The sequence below is a fragment of the Protopterus annectens genome, chromosome 6.part0 (assembly GCF_019279795.1).
Source record: "Protopterus annectens isolate FY-2018-M chromosome 6.part0, PAN1.0, whole genome shotgun sequence".
Taxonomy (NCBI): Eukaryota; Metazoa; Chordata; order Ceratodontiformes; family Protopteridae; genus Protopterus; species Protopterus annectens.
The window spans coordinates 1160322430-1160345109 of record NC_056737.1 but is presented as its reverse complement, the minus strand read 5'-3'; the positions used below and the strand labels follow the sequence as shown (position 1 = coordinate 1160345109).

General features: G+C 40.2%; 1 protein-coding gene across 1 annotated transcript in view; it reads left to right on the top strand.

The window, feature by feature from the left end:
- The window catches only part of SLC4A10 (solute carrier family 4 member 10), a 3247445-nt gene that overhangs the window by 2634046 nt on the left and 590719 nt on the right, over positions 1–22680 (top strand). The window contains exon 18 of the mRNA XM_044074780.1: positions 1104–1265. Coding sequence (XP_043930715.1) covers positions 1104–1265 — 162 coding nt within the window. The remainder of the gene's footprint in view (positions 1–1103; positions 1266–22680) is intronic.

Here is a 22680-nt window from a genome sequence, read left to right as displayed (position 1 = left end):
ATTTCATTCATATTGAAAAAGTACTTAATGAAGTTTTTATTAAATATGCCTGAACCAGCAAAGCCCTACTCCTGCTAAAAAATGGTCACAGAAAGTTGTTAATAAAACAGCCAAGACAGATGGAAAGAAGTGCTGAAGGAGTCGAATAGACAGCTAATTGATTTATGTGTATACGGTCTTGAAACAGGTTATCTTGATGTTTTCTGAAGCAAAGAATATCATGAACTCCTTTGTGAATGATATTTTTGAGAGGGTCATAGGAAAAATTCCAAATCTACAAACTTAGTGTGAGACCTCAGAGATTTGCAGCTGAAAAGATTGATGGCCTCAAAAATATTAGTTATCTGTTCAGACTGGAAATTCTCTCTCTCTGTCTCTGTATTCAGTCTCTTACAGACTCCTCTGTGGAGATCTGAGTCTAGCCTTTTGAGCCATGAAAGATCCAACCCTATATGACTACCCATTTCTTCACAGAACAACTGGTACCTTCAATACCCTGTTATAGGAACTAAACCTTCATCAACAGATAAATAAGACATGTTGGTGTGATAGATTTATACCTCAACGTATCAGACACCTCTGAAACAAACTTCCAATACATAACAAGCAGAGTAGCATCTTTGCCACCTTCAAGTTAAACCTAGATATTTGGGTAGGCCACCTCAAATTCTTCTCCTGATCTGTCTTGTTTGCCCTCTTGAGACAAGAAGGTTCTTTTGAATAGGGTTTTAGTAAAGCTTGTAATGGTTTGCTTTGTACTTAACTATGAACCTACAAAAAGAAATAGCAGTCATTCTGTTCCATGTAGTGAAGGAAGGTGAGACTGTGGCTACCCTCCCAGAAGACAGTGCTAAGCCTGTGGCAGTAACTTGCATTCTGCTGGGGTACGGTTGTGTTTACTCTTTTTTTTTGTATATAGTTAGGAAGCCAGTTTGTGTTGCAGTTTATTTGATCATATACTTTTTTTATATTTATCGTTTGTGTATGTTGCCCTTGTACTTTACTTGAATTTGTGAAAACGCAACACTAGAAATGTTTTTAAAAGTTATGTGTGCATTATTTTTAGTTAGTTTTACAGTGTTTTATTAATGAATTCCTTTCAGCCCACTCGACCTGACCGTGGCTGGCTCATTAATCCTTTGGGCCCAAATCCTTGGTGGACGATCCCAGCTGCTATAATACCAGCGTTGCTCTGCACTATTCTCATTTTCATGGACCAGCAAATCACAGCTGTAATCATTAACAGAAAAGAACACAAACTGAAGGTAATTCACTTATTTTACTTTACCTGTGCATGTGCAACTGAAAGCATCTCTTTTTACTTATATTGCATAAAAACTTGTATTTGTTTGGGAATGAAAATACTTAATAAGGAGCGTTGTTATGAGCAATTTCAGGATTCATTTAAAACTAATTAATGAATTATAGTCCTTAGATAATACTTGATTAAAGACATTATTCAAATCAATTTATGCTGAGTGGCTACATTTAGTGATTTTTCATTGACTACCAGTTGAAAACAAATCCTAAAACAGTTAAATACAATGTAAGATATCTCCCTATTTTTGGGCCGTTGTCCCTCCGGTTTAAGGTTTAGTCCAGATTTTTCATGCTAAAAGGTTGGAGGTATGATACACTTTTCGTTTGTAGTGGAATGGAATGTAGTCTTCCTAAATCAAATGCATCAGCTGTTGTTTCTATTTTCCTGCTGTCAGAGAAGTATCCCAACTACATAGCTATTGCCAGTTTAAACCTACAAAATGGCCATGTTTCTGTTTATCATCATGCCTTCTTAACGGGGATAAGACAAGGATATCTTAATCTTCAGTGGTGGTAGTTGTCCACTGTTGCCATTTGTCCAGGTGGTATATTTATTTATTGACATTTGATTATTGGGAAAGTCTGACTAGGTAGAAGCCCATTTTCAGAGGAGGCCCTTGTAGACAAGCTCCAAAGTATTGCAAAACATTTTAAGAACAACAATTTTACAGTCTTCAAAAGTAATACAAAAAGCATCCACAGTTTCAGTAATTACACCAAATTAGACATAATATGAAAACACTGATTAAGAATAGATACAAGTTATATGATGATGACTTAATACTTAGAGAAATTTTAGCCAGTTTATAGAAAAGTTAGTCTAATACAAACAGGAACTGCAATAAAAGTGAGAGAAAAGCTGACTTATGGTATATTTACAGAGAAAGCTAAGGGAGAGAAATTAGTAGAAGTGAGGAAGTGAGTGAAAAAAGGAGAAAGGAGACATAAGGTATGAATAGGTATTTGTTCACATTTAGGGATAGAGTTTATCCTGGTGTTCAGCCACAACAGAGCCAGTGTTTGGCTAGGAAGTCTTTCAGAATAGATTTAAAGGATGGGAGGGAGGGAGGGTATAGACCTGATGGATAGAAGTTATGAGTTCCAGGCCTTAGCAACATGGTATGAGAACAGACACTGCCCAGCAGATATGATAGGTTTGTGGACAGACAGGAGTGTTTGGTCATTCGTTCCTAATGATCAACTGGTAAGATAGTTGTGTGGAAGGGTTTGCAGTGCTGGACAGGCAGATGAATGCTAGATAATTTTATAGGTAGTAAGAAGTTGTATATATGTTAGTTGACAGGGTAATTCTAACCAATTTATGATTTTTAGTGCTATACAGTGGTGAGTTTTGAAAGGGGTATGTGCTGCAAATTTAGCAACTTTGTTATAGCATTGTTCAAGATTTGATTTTTGTGAAGCCTGAAGTTTTTTAAGGATGGGAGCACTATAAAGAGGTGTGTGTGTGTGTGTGTGTGTGGGGGGGGGGGGTTAGTGTTGGCAAGTGTAGCTTTAGTTGCCTTGAGTTTTTCTTATGTAATTTTGTATATGCAGGTAAAATGTAAGATTATCATCCACTATCATCCCTAATAACTTGCTATGAGAAGTATAATGACCAACAGCAGCTACCGTAGTTAAAAACATGAACAGAGGTCTCCCATTTAAAGTACTCTATGGCTGTAATTTGGTTTGGTAAGATGCCAAAGTATCTACTTTATGCTGATTATCCCTGCAAGTGCACGATTATACTCTACGCTGAGTAGTGATACGTAATGTAATTTGGTTTGGTAAGATGCCAAGGTATCTACTTTATGCTGTCCATCCCTGCAAGTGCACGATTATTCTCTACGCTGAGTAATGATACGAACTGACCAGCTACAATAGTTGCTGAGTACCTTTTCCTGCTTCAGCTGTAGTGGCCCATTGGATATTTAATGTTTGAGTTAGTAAATGATGTAACAATGATGTAATCAGTTAGTCAGAATGAATAGGGAATTTGCCTTGGCCAGCAACTATAAATGCCTTTAATTCTTGTAGCTGTCAGTTGCTGTGCTATGCTTACAGGAGCTACTGCATTAGCTTGTTGTTAATTTGCCTGCAGGTCAAGTCTTTACACTCTAAGGTCAGATTGTCTGGCAACTGGCAAATTGGATTAAGGAGCTGTTAATGAGCTGTTTCCAGTGGTCCAGTTGTCCAGGATTTGATTACTTCACACTCCATTAACTAACTATGTGACTTTCAGCAAGTTGCTTAACCAATCAGCGCTTCTGGGCCAAGTCTGAACAGACCCATGGAAACTTGGTCTCATACAGACTAGTGGGAGGCAACCTATGGCTGGCATACAAGGCATCCTTGGATGCTGCTCTGATGGATCTTTTGCATGCTGGCGAGACAAACATCAGAATTATTAGATCCAAAGACCTAAATTTGGCTTGCGACATAAATAAGACATGTTAGAGGGACAGATATTCTCTGAAATGGGCTCCTCAACCATGTGAAGCAAAGTCGCTCCCTAACCCTATTTAAGCATAACTTGGACCACTAGATGGGAAACTCAAAATTCACCCCTGGTCTGGTGCCTATGTCTCTGATAGACAGAGGCAACCAGTAAATCATGTTATAACCAAAAATCACCCCCTATATAAATGTCTAAAGCATAAGACTTATGAGTCAGATTTGGGTTGCACGGCTAGGCTTATAAAGGCCCTAGTGGTCATTAGCCTTGTATACACCTATGAACCTATGAACTCATATATCAGTGCTCTACCCTGGTCAACAAATACAGTTAAACTAAAATAAATTTATAGTTATACAGAGCTGTCTGTATTAACTTAAAAAGGTTGGAGAATCCTCTTCATGCTGGGTTCCTGTTTGTCAGAACCTCTGAAGTGCCGAGGTTTGAAAATATTGCTTTTTTCACTAAAGTAAAATCTCAGTCTCACTAAAGTCAAATCTAAGTGTGCAGTGCTTGTGGATTCCTTTAAGAAGTATCCTCTCAGACTTCTGTATCACATGTTTAGTTAGAATGTTACCATATCATGCTACTATTTTATTTACCTGCACAGTTCAATTACCTGTTTCACAGCTATGTTCAGGGTAGATTGCTCTGTTCAAATGAGGTAAAGGAAAAACATCAACTTTAGGGTTAGGAGTTTCCTGGGTACTGTAGATGAAGGAAGGTAGAGAGGACCACGAAACTGACTGGTGCATAGACAAAGTGGTAGCAGTATGTTTGGGGGGGGGGTTATACTGTGATGATGAGGGGAGGGCTGAGTCATAAGCTGAAGCTCTCAGTTCATTGGTCAGTCTGTGTCCCCATCTCTTCCTGTGGCCTTGAGCAATGGGTAGTCACAGAAAAGGCGAGAGAGGAAATACAAATAGCAGAAATAAGTTTCATTTTTGTGAAGTTCATGGGTGCGCTATCCATGATAGGGTGAAGAGTTAAGATATCTGAATGTGTGCTGGAGTACAGTCACTCTTCCTCTTCAGTCAGAAGAGTCATTTGAGGTGGCTTGGGCACCTTAGGAGGATGTGCCCTGAGTTGCAGGATGCAGAAGGAATACTCAGGACATGTTGGAGGAACTACTCACAACCTGCCTGGAAGCACCAGGAGATCCTACAGAATGAGCTGAAGACTTCTGCTGAGGATAAGGATGTCTGGTCTACCTTGTTAGATTTTTTACTACTACAGACGTCAACAGGATAAGAAGTTTATGGAAAGATGATGACAACGACAGTGGTGATGCTGATGATAATGATGATGGTGATAATGGTTGTGGTGGTGATGATGATGATGGTGATGATGATGTCATTTCCTTTCTCATATCTGTGATGAACAGGAAGAGTTGCTTGGTTTCACATCCATGCTTCTGTATTAACAGCTGTGAGCAGCTTCTTAAATGGAAAGATTTTCTGTGTCATATAATTAAAATGCATTTGTTTGTATAAGTAGCAGGGGGCTAGGTTTTAACACTTCTCTGATTTATGTTTCATTCCTTCATGTTTCTCCTAAATTTGTTAATAAAACACAAAGACTGCATAATGGAAAATGCACTTAAAGTGTTGGTAGCAGTGTCTAAGTCCTTTTGATATACCAGCATAGGAGACCAGCCATAGACAGTACTAGGGTGTTATATCAGACATTAACCCAAGCCTTATATGATTCTCTGATATAAAGTAAATTATATAAGCACCATTAAGTAAATTACATATATGCAAGTGTCATGCTATGTTGATTTTCCTTTGAATTTAGTTTTTTTTTTCTTTTTCTTATTAGTGCCAGTTGGACTGCTAAATGTACGCTGCTTCTGCTGATAACAAAATATGAAGACATTTGCTAATCACGTCTCTTAGCAAAATTATTTACTCCTTAATCACTCCACAAAGAGTGAGTCATTTTAGTTGAATTCCGTTTTTACTCTGTCCCCAGGATTCAATAAACTGTGTGCACGCTTCGCGCAGAGCCTTCACGGCGTGTACCTGCTACCACGATGGTACTCATCATGCAATGCATATTAATGAGGCATGTCTAAGCAAGATTTTACATCTCATGACAGTGTTGCTGGCTGTGAAACCTTACAAGCAAATGCAGATAGCAATTCCATGTAAGTCAAAGCACTAATGGTTCACTAATTTGTGAGAAATGCCACAATGACGTACAGGGCTACACAGATACCACTGATTCTGTATAACATTTCTCCACAAAGGCCAACATAATGCAAGGATACATAAACAGAAAGAGGGACAATAAAATGCTGCATAGACATGTGTTACAATGAAACAGAAACAAACGTGCCATCCCCTTTGAGCAAGACCAAAGGCATACATAATGGGGGGACAACAGCTCATAACATATGCACAAATATGTAATATTGCACTTCCACATCTAGAAAGTTGATAGAATAAATAGGTTGTACATTAGATGAACTGTCTTAATAGCATATGTATATATATATATATATATATATATATATATATATATACACACCTGGAGTCGAACCTAGTACCATCTGTCCCCAAAAAAGAATGGCTCAAAGCATTAATAGGTGATGCCACAGAGTCAGTTAAGTCGCACATGTATTTTACACAATCAGTAGTAAGTGTTACAGTTTAGCAAGGATTTCCCTTTGTATTCCCCTGAGCTTGCCTCCCATATCACCACTGTCCTATCTTTTCCCCTTCTTTTTTATAAAGCATTATTGCACAATGGTGTGCATTGCGCACCATTGCTAAGTCATGGTGAATGACACCTGTATATAAATGTATGTCAATTATCATAGACACCTGTAAAAGTACTACATACACCTGTAGTAGAACCCAGTACCATCTGGCCCAAACAACAAGGAATATATCAATGCATTGGCACATGCTGCGACAGAGTCAGTTTTGCAGTACATGTATTTCATGCAATCAATCCTAATTGTCACAGTTTAGCAGGGAATTCATATTGTTCTTCTCCCTGCTTACTCCCCATGTCACCACTGTTCTATGTTCTCCATTTGTATCCTTTAAAGCAACACTGATGCAAAAGCATTTAAACATATTAGATACAGCTGTATTCATATCCAGTCCCATCTGCCCCCGAAAAGGAACTTATCACTGCATTAAGTGCATTAATACCTGCTGCCACAGAGTCAGTTAAGTAGCAGGTGTAGGCAACAGCAGTTAAGTCTGCCAGTTGCTGGTCAGTCTCAAAAATACAACTGCTACTCAACTGAATCTGTGGCACCACCTATTAATGCATTGATCCATTCCTTTTTCATAACAGATGGTACTGGGGTCCAATACAGGTGTATATAACACTTTCAAATGCTTTTACGTTTGCTCTGCTTAAAATCTCGCAAATGTGGTGCTTGAAGGTGTGCAATGCTGAGCACCTTACCATCACGCAACACTTTCAAACAGTGTGTGCATTCCCAGTAAATGCAATAACTGCAACTGGCAGAAAACATCATTCTACATTGGCATGGCAGGTGGCCGTGGTGAGGGATTGAGATTCCGTGCTCAAAGATGGGGTGTCCAAGAGCCCAAAGTGTTTGTTGGATTCCTAGTGAAAGTACATGGGCACAGGCTATTGCAGAGAGACTATTCTGACTCAGAGTACATGTCAGAGGCATGGGATAGTCTTGCCTTGGCTTTGACCAGTGCTACCAGTATCCCCTACACTGGTGAACAATGTAGACACCACTACAATGGCCTCCAGAGGAGGAAGTGGGATACTCTCAAATGTTGGATCAAGGAGTGTAGGACTAGGGATACCCCACAGATGTGTAAGTGTCAGTTACAGAGACTGCTTGTAAGAGTTAGAAGCTGAATATAGTCAGAACTGATATTCATAATGGTATTCTGCTCTGTCCTGTTTCTTTCCACAGCTGCCACAGAAAGAGAACTGAATGGGCAAACCCATAGGGCTAGATTGTCCCAGATGAGAGAACCATGCGGTATATATGCTGGAGAACAGTACTGTTATTACAGCATTAAAAGTTAAAGACAATTTTTTGGGGTATTTTATAAGTTGTATCAAACTGAGCATGCGTATCTGAACTGTGAAAGTAAGTATGCATGCATTAGTCTGTAGCACAAAGCAAGAGTTCCATATTCTAAAATAAAAGTGAGCATGCATCTCTCAACTGTAAAAGGAAACTATGCATGCATTAGTCTGTAGGCCAAAATAACAGTACCGTATTAGAGAGTAGTCAGAGGTTGTGGGTTCAAAAACCACAATTCCCAACTATACAATACTGTTAAGCTTTCATTAGTATTGCAGTTTAACTTCAGTAGGTTGGGTAGGTGAGGAAGCAATAGCAGTCAGGACACACAAGACAAGACACAGGGAAGGTGAAGGATACAAGATGTCAGTGAACACCATGGTTGGGGTGAGGGTGGGCCCATGTCCCTTCACTAGGAATCCAACAAACACTTTGAACTCCTGGTCACCCCATCTGAGCACAGAATCTCAATCCCTCACCATGCATGCCTGCCATACTACCACAGATCAAGACCAATGTAGAATGGCCTGCTGTAAACTGTAATAAGTATAATTGGAACGCACATATGTGCAATATATGCATGCATAATAAGATTGCTTGCTGCAGTCTGTAATATATGATGCATCTGTTATGAGGTGAGTAGTCTTACAAGTGAAAAAGTTATTTGTTAGGAGTTGGTAGTCTTAAAATAAAGGTAACAGAACAGAGTCAGATAATTGCATCAATGCATTGTATGTCACATATGAGGTTATTAACATTATCCCTTTTTTTCTTTCACCCCAACCCTTATCTTCTCTTTTTTTTTTTCGACAACACAGTGGGGTAGGCCTGCCCCATAGTATCACCTGCCCCCACTCCACCTGCTACGGCACAGAGGCTGAGCACATCTGGGATGTAACCTGGCAGTACCCCCTCTGTTGCCCCTGCACTACCTGGCCCCTCAGGTAGTTCTGCTCCACAGGATAGGCCAGTGGTTCCCTCAAGGAGCAGTGGCGGGGGGGTGATTTTATTGCCAGTGACAAACTGCCAGGGTTGGTGTGTAGGATTGTAAGTCATACTGTTGATGTACACCTATGCCGGATGGAGTGCCTGCTCTTCATCATTATACAGAATACCAGGAGGAGACACAGACGTCAGGCACTACAGCCATTAGTGCAGTGAGGTGATAGTGATGACAGTCCAGTGGATGAGGACTCGATTCTCACTGTCACCCGGCTCGATGGCCACAGGTTCCAAATATCCCCACCCTCACCCCAACCATGGTGTTCACCAACCTGTTGTGTCCTTCACCATTCCTGTGTCTTGTCTTATATGCCCTGTCTGCAATTGTTTTCTCACCTAATCAACCTATGTGACCCAGACATACCTACATCTCTTCCCCAACATTCCTCTCTTTCTCAAAAAAATAAAAAAATGGGAACCACCTGTCCCACAAAAATGTTCATCCTATACATATCTCTCCATTTCACACACATCTTTTTGACACACTTGATTTGGTCCAATTGGCTATACAATATGATTGTGTCATAGTCACCCCTCTCTTCGGAGGTGACATTTGCAAATTCAGCTAATATTCTGCACATATGATCACTTTTTACTGTTGAAGAAATGGATAGCTATGGTTCTCTCCTACCTCCCTCCTGCACATTCTTGCCCTGCTATCACTTTGTTTTTCCCCCCTACTTGCTCTCCATTTCACCACTTGTCTATCTTCCCCATTTAATTTCAGTTTTTGACACAGTTTTATTCAGGGCTGGCTATAATTCAAGCAGTACACAGCCAATACATGGGGAGGTAAAGGTTGTGTGAGTTACCTGCCGTCAATTCTGCTGCATGTATTTGAGTAGGAGAAAGGTATTAGGCCCCTAGGTGCTCAGCAAATGTGCTATGTGTTGTCTCTTAGCCAATGCAAGAGCATACTGAGCACCCCTAAGTCTGCCTCTAGCCACAGCAGCTGGTGATTCCTCCCAAGTCCTCCTCTCACTGTGGCTGTGATATCCTAGCCATTGGTGGAAGCATGTGTGTCCCTTCCACTAGATGGGTCTATATTACGTTTACATGTTCAAAGAGTCAGTTCAGAGAATGGCATTTTACAGCAAAAATGCCATTCAGCTAACTGTTATAGTGAGATCACGGTACAGTGAAGATCGGACTATTTGCACTTTCCTCACTATAATGCGATCCCAGAGGTGGTATATATAATTAGCAGGGGGTGTGGGAGGTGCAGCCCTCCCACAATAGCGAGTTTGATGTCCAGCATTTTCGGCCTTTAGGCTGTTCGATATTTAGACTATTCAGTGTTCTAATACAGACCCCCCTTGATGATCCTGCTGCAGCTGTTTCCACAGGATCAGACTGTGTAGCACAGCACATACTGTGAAGATCTGAGTACATGTACATGGATTATACTGCAGGGCTCCACCAGAAGTAACTAGGCACCGGAACTGTGACTTGAACAACACAAACATATGCCCTGTGATGCTTCTAGTTTAATCATGTGCCTCATTATGGCATTTTTCTGTGGCTGTTTCTGCACTTCTGATGAATTTCATCAACCACTGTTCCACTGCATATCTAGCATCCCCCAGCAAATGGCCCTGTGGGATGTCCCCCCTAGCAAATGTCTGGTACAGCTGTGATGTGTGCCAGATATGGGAGTCATGATAACTGCCAGGATTGCCAGCACACACATTCAAGATAATTCCCTGGCCATTACACATGATTTGACAGTTGATGGAGTGGTATCCCTTGTAGTTAATGCAGATTCTGCCCTGGTCATCTGTACATGAGTGCAATGTATGTCACCCAGTATTTTAGGTAGAGCGCTACATGGCAGAACTGTTGCATATTGCTGGCTTCTCCTCAGAACTATGGGGAAAACATATGTGCTCATTGGCATGTATCAGCTTAGCATCCAGGGATTGGTGGAGAATCCTGGATGCTGATGCCTGTGACACCCCCAGCATATCCCCTGTTGGTCTTTGAAAGGTACCTGTAGCTAAAAAATCTAAGGGCTATACTGACCTTAGTTTTCAGTGGGATGGGTTTCTCTCAGTTGGCTGTGGCTCTGAGTTGAAGGTGGCAGAGGTCACAGAGTTCTTGTAATGTACCCCTGTCCACTCTGTAGTGCTCTATAATCTCCAGGTCACGTAGCATCTGATAAGTTACCTGGGGCCTGAAAACTCTTCTCCTTTTTGGCCTAGGCCTATCAGCACTAGGAGCAGCACCATTGGCTTCAGCATGTAGCACATACAGATGGATTAAAGCAGCAGCAGCCCCAAGCATTGTGTCCCTGTAGATTTTCATGTTTCTACTCAAATAGTATTGAAGTATGCAGGAAAAAACAGTACTGAGTCTACATGGATGATTTTTAGCTTGTTGAATAACTCCACTGTGTTGGATTGGTTCATTAACATGACATTCACCCATTTATGCTGTAATTAGTGTCTATTAAATACACCTGCTGCTTACTTATTAGTGTGCTATGTGCACCTCTGTGCACCTCCGTGCTTCTCCACCTAAATAAGGTAAGCACAAGCAAAATTGGTATTACTTTCCTCTGTTCCCATGATATTACCCAAACATGGAGAAGAAAACATGAAGTAAAGGTTGTACACCCTGTGCTAGAACCCAGGACCATCTTTACTCCAGCCGTACACATACACGTGCTGCTACAGGAATGGTTACATGACAAGCACAGGAAAACCTGCCATTCATTCCTTCATTTGCCATAATTGCACTAAGCACTGTATCATGCAAACAATGACCTAAATAATAAAAAAAAAGTACTTAAAGCAGACAGAGACAACACATTTTGCCAATAATTAAAGAGGAGGTTGCATCTTAATGAAACAGAACTTGTGACTTGTGCACTGTTTACATGCATTTTCACCCTTCACAGACCTACATGTACACCTCTGTAAGTCTAACCTGACCCATCTCCCTGATGTCCTCATTCACTGTTGCCATCCATTGAAAACAAACACAGAGAGGACCAACACAATGCAAACACCCCTACACTATTCCAATGTAGTGGGATTCAGCAATACTAATTAGTTCAGACCTCGTTTGTATCTTCACTGTGCTGACATCCTTGAATCTACATGAGTGGCAACCATGTAGCCAGGAAAACTGAAGGGGAGCCAAATGTTGAACACACAAGGGAGGGTATTACTTGGTCGTATATCTGCACAGAGAAGTACTGTTTTTGAGACATTATGCCTTTATTCCATCAGCTACATACAGCATAGGCTTACATGCCAGTATGAATAGTCTGTTTCATGGGGTTTCCACTTTTAGCTGCCTGCATTAGTTACAAGTGTATTCTTCATGTGGGGTGGGGATCGAAGCAGCAGTTACGTCATGGCACATTAAAAGGAGATGTTGCTATTGTTACTCTCTTTTGGTTTTGTTCACCTTGTATAGAAATGGAATTATGTGTCTGCTGTCACAGGTTAAGGTCAGTTCTGTACAAATCCAACAACATTTACTTGCTCTTCTGTCCTTGTAGACTCCTTTCCATGGCTGTATTCAAAAAGTTTTCAAATACATGGGGAACGCCAGCATGGAGTCTACACGGTATCCAACCTTTTGGCTTGCTGGGGCCGCATTGAGTGAACAGAAATTGTCTTGGGGCCGCATATAAAATATATCATATAGTTAACTCTTTCGCTGCTGCAGGAGACTAAAGTGGATCTCCTGGCTATACTGTAGGTGCATTCGAACAATGAATAAATGTAATAAATGCCTAATATTTGCTTTAACATTCTAATTCTCATTCTAATTCTAATTCTCTAATCTAACAGTTAACTCTAACATCTTAGTTAATATATATATATATATATATATATATATATATATATATATATATATATATTTTTTTTTTTTATAAATAAACAGATATTCACTATAGCACTAGCATTTCTCACTGGGAAAACCACACCAGCAGTCCAACTACATAAAATGTCAATATTAGCAGTCCTACAATACTATAATCCACAAAAATAAGCCAACAAATTTGCAATAAAGTTAAGAATTCACATTACTGACTTAATAAAACAATTCTGAATAAGCTACAAGAGGGTCTCACCCAAACAAATGACTGGTGCCAGAAACACAGCCTCAAGCTATATGCCAAAAAATGCATCATCATCCCCTTTGAGGAGAGTGATGTCCCCACAAATTATCACATTAATAACAATGTTGTAAGGACACAATCAGTCGTGAGGTGCTAGGGCACCCAGGTTGATAGAAACCTGACTTTTGACCACCATGTTGTCTCCGTTGTACGGAAAGCTTTTTACATGGCCCACCTCATTAGTAAGGGTATCATCCAGAGACAAGGAGGTCATAACATGCCTATATTCTTCCTTTACAAGAGCAATTATTGAGTGCAACGCCCCTTTTGGCATGTGCCTCAGCAAAATACCATGCCAAAAGAAAGACCACAACCATTTCTGATAAAAAAGGTCAAAGGACTAAGTTCACTTAGTTATCTAAACAGACTAAAAAGCTTCTTGCTTTTCTCTGTCTCTCACTGGTCCCTATACATTTCATCACTGGCTTGCTTTCTAGGCTAAGAAAGATCCTGCCTTAGTGGTCTTTCTCCACCTCAGAAATACTGGTTATATTTAAAACGCTCACTACAAAGATCACAGTCTTCAATGCAACATAAACAAGCCACTTTGTATGGACAGGTTCTTGACACAAAATCCTTCAACTTCTGTAAAAAGCTCCTCTCATTATCAAACAAAGTAGTTCAGCAACTTGACAACTGGATGGATAGTCATAAATGTACGCCTTGAGTAAGTAGCATAGCCTTCATCAAACCTGATGGAAAATCCACATACTAAACATTCCTATCTGGATGGTTAAGATCTAATGTTGGTTACTCAAGTCTACTTGCCCAAGAAGAGGGGTCTATTTAACTAAGAATTCCATTTGCAAAAATATATTCAGTATACATATTAAATCTCTCTCTTACACACACAAAAGGAGCCCCTACTTCTAAAATAGGCAACCTCAGTAATCACATGGCACAGACTCACTGAATGAAATTGTCTGGAAGTCAAAATATCTGAAAAAAAGATGGATTCATCCATGCAATTTCCCACCACCAAAAGGACCATCAATAAATCAACTGACAACTGCTCAGCAAAATGTAAATCAATAAGAAATCCATAAACTCTCTAAGATCATACTACATACTGGAGTAAACATATAACTTCCGTCCAATCTAAAGCCATTTGACATTCAAACATTTTAATTTGTGCAGACGTTATTTACAGACTGACAGTTTACTGAGCTGTAATGCTGACCTTCGCTTTTGAAAAAAAAAACAAATTCCCAGACTTTGTCTATAGCTCAAAGTGCAGAGAGGATTATTTTTTTTTATTTATTATGTATTTATTTATTTTTGGAAAACATCTTTAAAACAGTCATATTGATCACACGCCCAGAAACGCAGAAAAGTTATTGTGATAAGTAAACCACAGACTGCTGCAAGAAATCAAAGTCACATTAGCACTCTATGCTTACGTCTGAACCAATGAAGCATACCTGCCAATTCCAAAAGAATTAAAGTAGCTTAACAAGAAAGTTATTTGCAAGGTTACATGGCAGTTTATATTGGAAATAAGCAGAGATATTAAAAAAAGCTCCGTTTCTCATAATTATGCTAAAAAAGTCTTCCAAGGTAAATACAACCTTCTGATTTAGCATGGAACCATACCTCTCAACCGTAGAGCAAGAAATCTGGACAAAGCGAAAAATAAGTGTGACACAGGCCCAAACATAGTTATGCATCACAGACACCATTGAAACAGCTGTAGCTGCAAACATTATACATCACATATAATGTTTCTATCCTATCATTGTCAGTTAAGCATTATATGGCTCATTCAATCCTGCCTTCTATTGTGACAAAGAAAACCATGCTTTGAAATGACAAATGCATTAAAAATAATAAAACACATTGCATCCACATCCTGCAACTTCCTACCTGCAAACAACCACAGAGCTTTCACTGAAACTAGGGCTGCTTATTTCCCCAGAATGATAGCTCTCCCTAATTAAGTCTAATGGTATACAATCTACCAGGATCTGGACTACCTGAAATAAATTAAATTATGACCTGTAAATTGCAAGTGCACTTTGTTTAATTAAATTATATTTCAAAGCCCACTTGCTGTATTTTTTCAGTAACATCCCAATATCCATTTCCAGGTCACTTTACAAGGCATTGGCAGTGGTAGACTTTGCATCCTCCAGATCCCTACAGGACCACACTCATACTGCTAACATTGTCCATTAAATGTAAATATCCATCCACTGTAAATGGCAAGAAGCTATGTCTTAAAAAAATCTACTTTTGTCATGCCTAGTGCCCAAATATCAGATTTTGAAACAAAGAAACATATTCTCCACAGTCTGCAAGTCTCTTTCTTTAATAATCATCTGCTGTTGCAGCACTCCCAACACAAACACACACATACACACCAAAACCCCCAACATTTAAAAAATGACATTGTGTCCACCTGATTTGCCAGTATTGATGAGCCACCAAAGGTATGCTTACTGTTGTCCAATGTACCACTGCTTAGAACTCCCCAATGATAAAATAGTGCTGGGTGCTTTTTTGTTTGTCAAAAGAAAAAAAAACTATATGCACACCGATGTTTACAGGTTATGAGCGCAAAAGTCCACTACTGACCCATTAACCCTAGGCTGCTGTCTCATTCTTCACTGGAACTGCATTACCTTGGATGACTACTTTTATTCCTAAGCAAAAGACACTAATTGGAAGAGGAGGCAAAAATTCAGACATTCTTTGAAAATCCATACAGTTGAGAGGTATGATTTCATATTCAATACAATACTCTCCCTGTCAAGAAAGCTGCAATTTAATGAAAGTGCACTTTTAATGTAAGATATATTTGTGAGCTAACTTGTGTTCAGTAGGTAGACTGATCGTCATTAGCCTATTTGTGCATGTGTCTCTCTCTCTCTGTCATGCACACAAACACACACACACACACACAGTCTTCTACTTTCACACACAAACATTCTGCTTTCATGCATGCACTCACTCACTCATTCCATACTTACCTATTAACACAGGTTAAGTGCTGTCTCTTTCAAAAGGCAGTGGCGGCAAATCCATACACGAGTCCCTGTTCAGCAAGAACTCACACACACTGATTCTTTGGCACGAACACATAGACCCTTCTTTGCTGCAAAAAAAATAAAAACTGGAAGGATGATTTGGCGCATCTGCACACCGATGTTAGAGTTACAGGTCATGGGCATGAAAAACACAGCAAAAAAGTGTTTTGGGACATGCGTACAACAATGTTGGAGTTAGAGGTAGAGGGCCACATGGAAGAGCTCTGAGGGCCGCATGCGGCCCACGGGCCGCAGGTTGGACATGTCTACTTTAGAGCTTGTTGAATCACTCCACCATGTTGGTTTGCTTGATTAGCATGCAATTCAGACACTTATGCTTTAATTAGCATGCCGAGATATTTACCTTGTTTGCATGTGAGTGTGCACTGCTACATGGAGTTTACTGAATCTAAAAATATTTGCGGCCATGTGGGCATCGTGCCCTGATATCCATACGGTGAGAAATGACTGTGTATGCTTTATTAAATCCCCCCTGTGATTTTAGTTACCAGCTTTGTTAGGTTACACTTCAGGTACACAGGTAATGTACATAAAGGGTTTTCCTCTAGATACCTTTAGTAGCTTTTAGGAATCAGGTAGATATTTCCAAGGCTTGAGTAATCTTAAACACTGACAGTACCTGCAATGCTGTGTATATTCTTTGATGCAGATGAGATTTTTATGAACTTGTTAAGATTCTTTTAAATGTTACTTTCTTAGTAAGTGAATTTCTTTAAAAGCGCTACAAGCTCTGAAATCAGTCTTCTTTTGTATAACAGCAATTTACTATGTAGTTTTGGACTTTAATCACTGTAATAGTTCTTGAAATACCCTTCATACCTCCAATGTATTTAGTCGGAATATCTCCTGAGTAATGTCTAAAGATTCTTATTTCAAATCTAAATTGGGCCAGTTTGTCTGCAAGAATATTATTTTTGTCATTAGAAGCAGTCCAGGGACACAAGAAAATTGTGTGTGTGTGTGTGTGTGTGTGTGTGTGTGTGTGTGTGTGTGTGTGTGTGTGTGTGTGTGTGTGTGTGTGTGTGTGTGTGTAATATATATATATATATATATATATATATATATATATATATATATATATATATATATTAATATATTTATTTATTTTATTTATTTGACATTTGTTTACCGGGGCAGTCTGACTGGGCTACAGAACCCGTTTTCAGCAGAGGCCCGGGGAGAAAAGCTCCATATACAGTACAAAACAAATACAGTATAATCCAATACAATAAAGATTACATTAGAAATACTGTACAAAAATAAGTTGAAAGAACAAACTGCTACAAGATGTTGTCATATATTACTACACATCTAAACAGTTCTATGCAGTTAAAACATTACAGACAATAATAGTCACTCTCATCATACATGATGTAGAAGGAGCAGCCAGAAAGTTAGTTTTGTTTGCTTGTTTGTGTCTTTCAGCTTTTCCCAGTTAGGGGTTGCCACAGCGGAACTCTGGTCCGCTAATGATTGGTAGTTGATTTTTACGTGCCGAGTTACCAGCCCTGATGCACAACCTTCAACAAAGGTACGCCCATTCACTCATGTCTCCATGCAGAAGATGCTCTAGCTGTGAATCGAACCAGACAGCGTCTTACTGTGAGGCGACAACGCTACCGCAGCACCACCATCGCGGATAGCAGCCAGAAAGTTAGTGATGCAGACATATAGCGAGAGAGAGTTAAGAGAATAGAAGCAATAAAGCCTGAGCAGTAGCTTAAGGATATGATATAGAAGCAGAGAAGGAGTTTGAAGAGCTTTGGGATCTTCCAGTTTGTGAGGGATTGAAATGTGAGAGAAGAGGAAGATCTGAGCACTAGGCAGGCTTTATGCAGGAGCAGAGCCATGTATTTTTGAGATGATTTTTTAAAGAGGCTTTGAAATGGGTTAGGCCAGGCATAGTCCTGGTAGCTAGAGGTAGTGAATTCCAATGTATAGAGACAGAGTATGAATACAGAAAGTGACCAAGTTTTCTTGTGGGTTTTGAGATAGCTAAGAGATTTTTGTCTTCTGATCATAGGGATCGATTTGGTGTGTAAGGTGTGACTAGACTGGCTAGTGCAAGGCAGGCAGAAGGCTTGGAAATAAGGTTGTGCAAGGTGGATAGCTGTATAAAGGCAAGTTGGTTTGGTAGTTCAAGCCATTTTAATTCTAGGAGTGGTTTACAGTGGTGTGTGTGATATTTAGAGTTTCTGGCAAACTTTGCAACTTTGTTGCAGCACTGTTCCAACTTGCTTAGGGTAGAATTTTGTACGTTAGTTAAGATAGGGGCACTATACAGAAGAGAGGGGAGTGAAAAAGTTTTTGCAAGGGTAGTTTTGGTTGCTGTAGCAAAAAAATGTTTGTTTCTATATAAGCACCCCAGTTTTTATGGGTTTTCTTTATATTTTGCTTTATATGGGGGTAAAATGAAAGTTTATTGTCAAAGATAACACCTAGAAGTTTGGCTTCCTGCACTTTTTTATGGCAGTGTTGTCAGATGCAAGGATGGTGAAAAGATCAGTGACAAGCAACCTTACATAACCACATTTATAAATTATAAATAAAGTGGCACACCCACAACACACAAAAAGGAACAAAACTGGTGGGAAAATAGCTGCTAAAGTTGGAGGAAGGATGTAGGAGTGGCCTGTTCAGACTGTTTGCCATGGCAATCACATAAAAGAGTTGGCAAAATGTGTGGATTGTCATGTATCCATTACCCACATTGTATCCACATGTTATGCCTACTTCTGTGTCAAATATGCAATAATGTTTCAGAGTAAAAAAACAAGGGAGAATGCAAGTTGTGACAAATGGAGATATTGCCAGCACAGCTAGCTGGAATATTGTAAATCATTACATGTCATTTGTGAATATCAAATTAATTTATATACGATGCTTGTGTTACAAATGTATTAGAACTGTATGTCATGTGTATATCAAACTGCTCTGTACAGATATTTGTGTTGAAATGGTGTTTGTAAAGTGCTTGTGCTTAAAATGCATCCACAGTGTGCCTTTCTGGAAGAAAACAGAAATGTGCATACACTGTTGCAACTGTTTAAATGCATATGTTAGAGGAAACCAGAGGGTTAACCTCATTCCAGCAAACTTTGGAAACATATTTGAAATTAAATCACTTTATAGGCTAGGCCATAAAGAGGCTATCTGACAGGTTTCAATGCAGGTAGAGACACAAAGTCTGTACTAGAATGCTTTCTGTATTGTGTTTGCGGTAATTGCTACTTTGGAAGCATGAAGGAATGCCATTGTTTTATGACATTCAGTACCTACTAAAGATCTGAGCAAAAGACCTTATCTAGGTATGTTTACAGGTAGATGCTAAATGCTACCAGCTGCCAGCAATGGGGGTTTGCCTGGGACCTAGAAGTCCGATGACCAGAAATTATATCATTCTGCAGACTATCCCAGCAGTAATATTTTAGATATTATTTTAAGAAGTCTCTGAGAGAGACTGAGTGAGCCTGACAAGCCAAGAACACAGCATCCATGGGACCTGACAACATCCCAGGCTGCGTTCGACAAGAACTACAGAATGAACTGGCACCCCACCTAAGTACCATGTTCAATCATAGCCTCACCTCAGGCTTTGTGCCCACTGAATGGCGCACAGCAACGGTTATCCCACTCCACAAAGAGAGAGCCACCACGGACCTCAGGAACTGCCTCCCCATTAGCCTGATGAGCCTGGACTGCAAGGCTACGGAGCATATCATCATGGAACTTATAAACAATGACATTGGTAATCTCCAAACTCTGGACCCTACCCAGTTCGGGTTTGTAAAAGGCAGATCATGTCTCCTAAATCTGATAGACTTCTTTGAAGCGGTCGCCAAAGCCGTAGATGAGGGGAAGGTGGTTCACACTGCCTATCTAGATATCGCCAAGGCTTTTGACACCATCCCCCATGCTGGAATTATAGACAAACTCACTAAACTAGGTATAACTCCCTATGTCACAAGATGGGTTGCCAACTGGCTCACTGAGAGACCCCACACTGTGAAAGTAGCAGACTCTAAATCCAACTTCAGACCAGTGACAAGTGGAGTACCACAGGGTTCAGTCCTAGGTCCTCTCCTATTTTTCTACTTCTCTGAAGTACAGACTAACACAGAAAGTCTTTGGTTAACAAAGTTTGCAGATGACAGCAAACTAGGAGCCATAATCAAAACTCCTAACGATGTGGACATCCTACAAAAGGGCCTCACTGAGACAGATGCCTGGTGTCAAAGCCATGGCCTCAAGCTCAGTGCCAAAAAGTGCATTGTCATCCCTTTTGGTAAAAACTCTGTACCCATGAACTACCACATAGGCGGTAGTCCACTTAACACCGAAAGTGTGATAAGAGACCGTGGGACACAGGTGGACAGTAGTCTCTCCTTTGATAATCACATCACCACAGTAGTCAGGAAATCCTTCTACGTGGCACACCTCATCACAAAAAGTTTCTCATCCAGGAAAAAAGAGGACATTGTCCCCTCTACTCATCATTAGACCTATTATAGAGTACACCGACCCTTTTGGTATGTACCTCACAAGACATCTACAACAACTGGAAAAGCCACATAAATACCTCACAAAGAGGATTACTGGCCTCAAACAGATGCACTACACAGACCGTCTCAAAAAACTCCAGCTTTACTATGTCGCATATCGCCTACTCAGAGGCGTTCTCTGCCTAACATACAAAGCTATGTCAAACCCAGAGCTGTTGGACATGCTCCATGTAAAGAAATCACAATCCCTCCGAGCTACACGCTCTAGCAACCTAAACCTTGTCACCACAATAAACAGAACATGCTGGAGGGATAGATTCCTGTCCCAGAGACTTCCCATACTCTGGAACAAACTACCTATCTATATCAAACAAAGCTCCTCATTAGCACTATTCAAGAAAACTCTTGATGATTGGATGGGAGATAGGAAATTCACCCCAGGGATCACTTCCGTGGCTCCGCTTGACAGGGGCACAGGAAAATAATTTTTGTGGTTGGCAAAAGCCAGTGTACTGTTTGGCTAGGCTTATATAGGCCCTAGGGCCAATAGCCTAGTACCTACCTATGAACCTATGAACAACAAGAAGCACCATTCAACACATCTGCTTTACTCTATTAGTAATTTTTAGTGTATAGTAATTCTCTTAGATACAGTCAGGAATATAGTGAAGCTTAGTTTAGATAGTATTTTATTTATTTATTTATTTGAGACTGTCCTTCAATGTTGTTTTAAATATTTCCTGTGATTTTGAACTCTGATGTCACTGTGAATATATATTTAGTATTATCTTTTTCTTTTATTATTTATTGTTAAATATATTTAAACCTTTCTTTGCAGCTGATCTATGTAGAGATATTTAAGTTTTGCGAGTACTTGCATATTTATTTGGTGACACTGTGTGGGCCACTCCTAATAGCCTTACTCTTGGTAAAACTACTGGTTGTATTAATATTAATAATATGCAGTAAAATTGGACACCCTTTGTTAAGGGTCCTAAAGTAGCTGATATGGAGTACTGGTGGCAGTGGGTGACTACCTTATAATCTGGGCAGAAAGGGTCATAGATAGTAAACCTGTACCAGCCTTTCCTGGGTATGTGTGAGTAAATCAAACCTCAAAGAATGTATGTGTGTCAGCTACTTAGGCAGGGGCACAAATCAGTGGTTGGACAGAGAGGGTGCTGGAGGTCTTGGCTTGGTCACTCAGCTGATAGCTGAGATCTCAACTCTGTAGCTGTGCCAGTGGGGAGTCTTATTGAGGATATGCAGAAAGGGAGAGAAAGCAGCCCCAGACTGACTGTGATCTTTGTGTGCTCTTAAGGTAAATTACACTTGATGCAGAGAGCTGCATCTGGAAATACTGTGTGTGTGTGTGTGTGTGTGTGTGTGTGTGTGTGTGTGTGTGTGTGTGTGTGTGTGTGTGTGTGTGTGTGTGTGTGTGTGTGTACCTGTTATCCTCCCAGTGAACATCCCCCACAGGTGCTAGTAGTGAGGATTGAGGCTCCTTGATTACTGGTCCAGAGGTGGATTGTCACACATTAATTGGTGGCAGTGGTGGGATCACCACACCACATATTGGGATTCAGTGGTGTGGATAATGAACTCATGTAGCCTGTAAACAGTGGTCACTAAACAAGGCGTTTGTACTCTCAGGCAGCCACATGGTAGACATTCAGAGATTCATATCACACTAGTTTTATTTATTTTTTATTAGCTTAGTTAGTCAGAAAGAGTAGGCAATGATGTCAGCAGAGGATTATGGCAAGCTGACAAGGAGCCAGTTGGCTGAGATGTGCCAAGCCAAAGGACTGGTGCATACCAACCTGACTAAAGTGGAAATGATTGCAGCCTTAACCACAGCTGCAGCACAGACCAGCAACCAGAAAGACAACCAGACTGGCCTTGGGGATGTACAACTGTCAGAAAATGGACAGTTCACTGTTTCCTCAGAGGACTTAAAAATCCATCTGGAGTTAAAGAGACCTGAACTGGAGACTAAACATTTGGAAATAGAATCAGCAGAGACACTGTGGTGTTTGGAGGCTGAAGAAAAGGAGAGACTGAGATGTTTGGAGACTGAAGAAACTGAGAGGAAGAGACAACATGAAAAGGAGATGCTGACTCTTTGCCAGGATCATGGAGGTAATGGAGAAGGGAATAACCAAACCCCAGAAGTAATAAAGGAG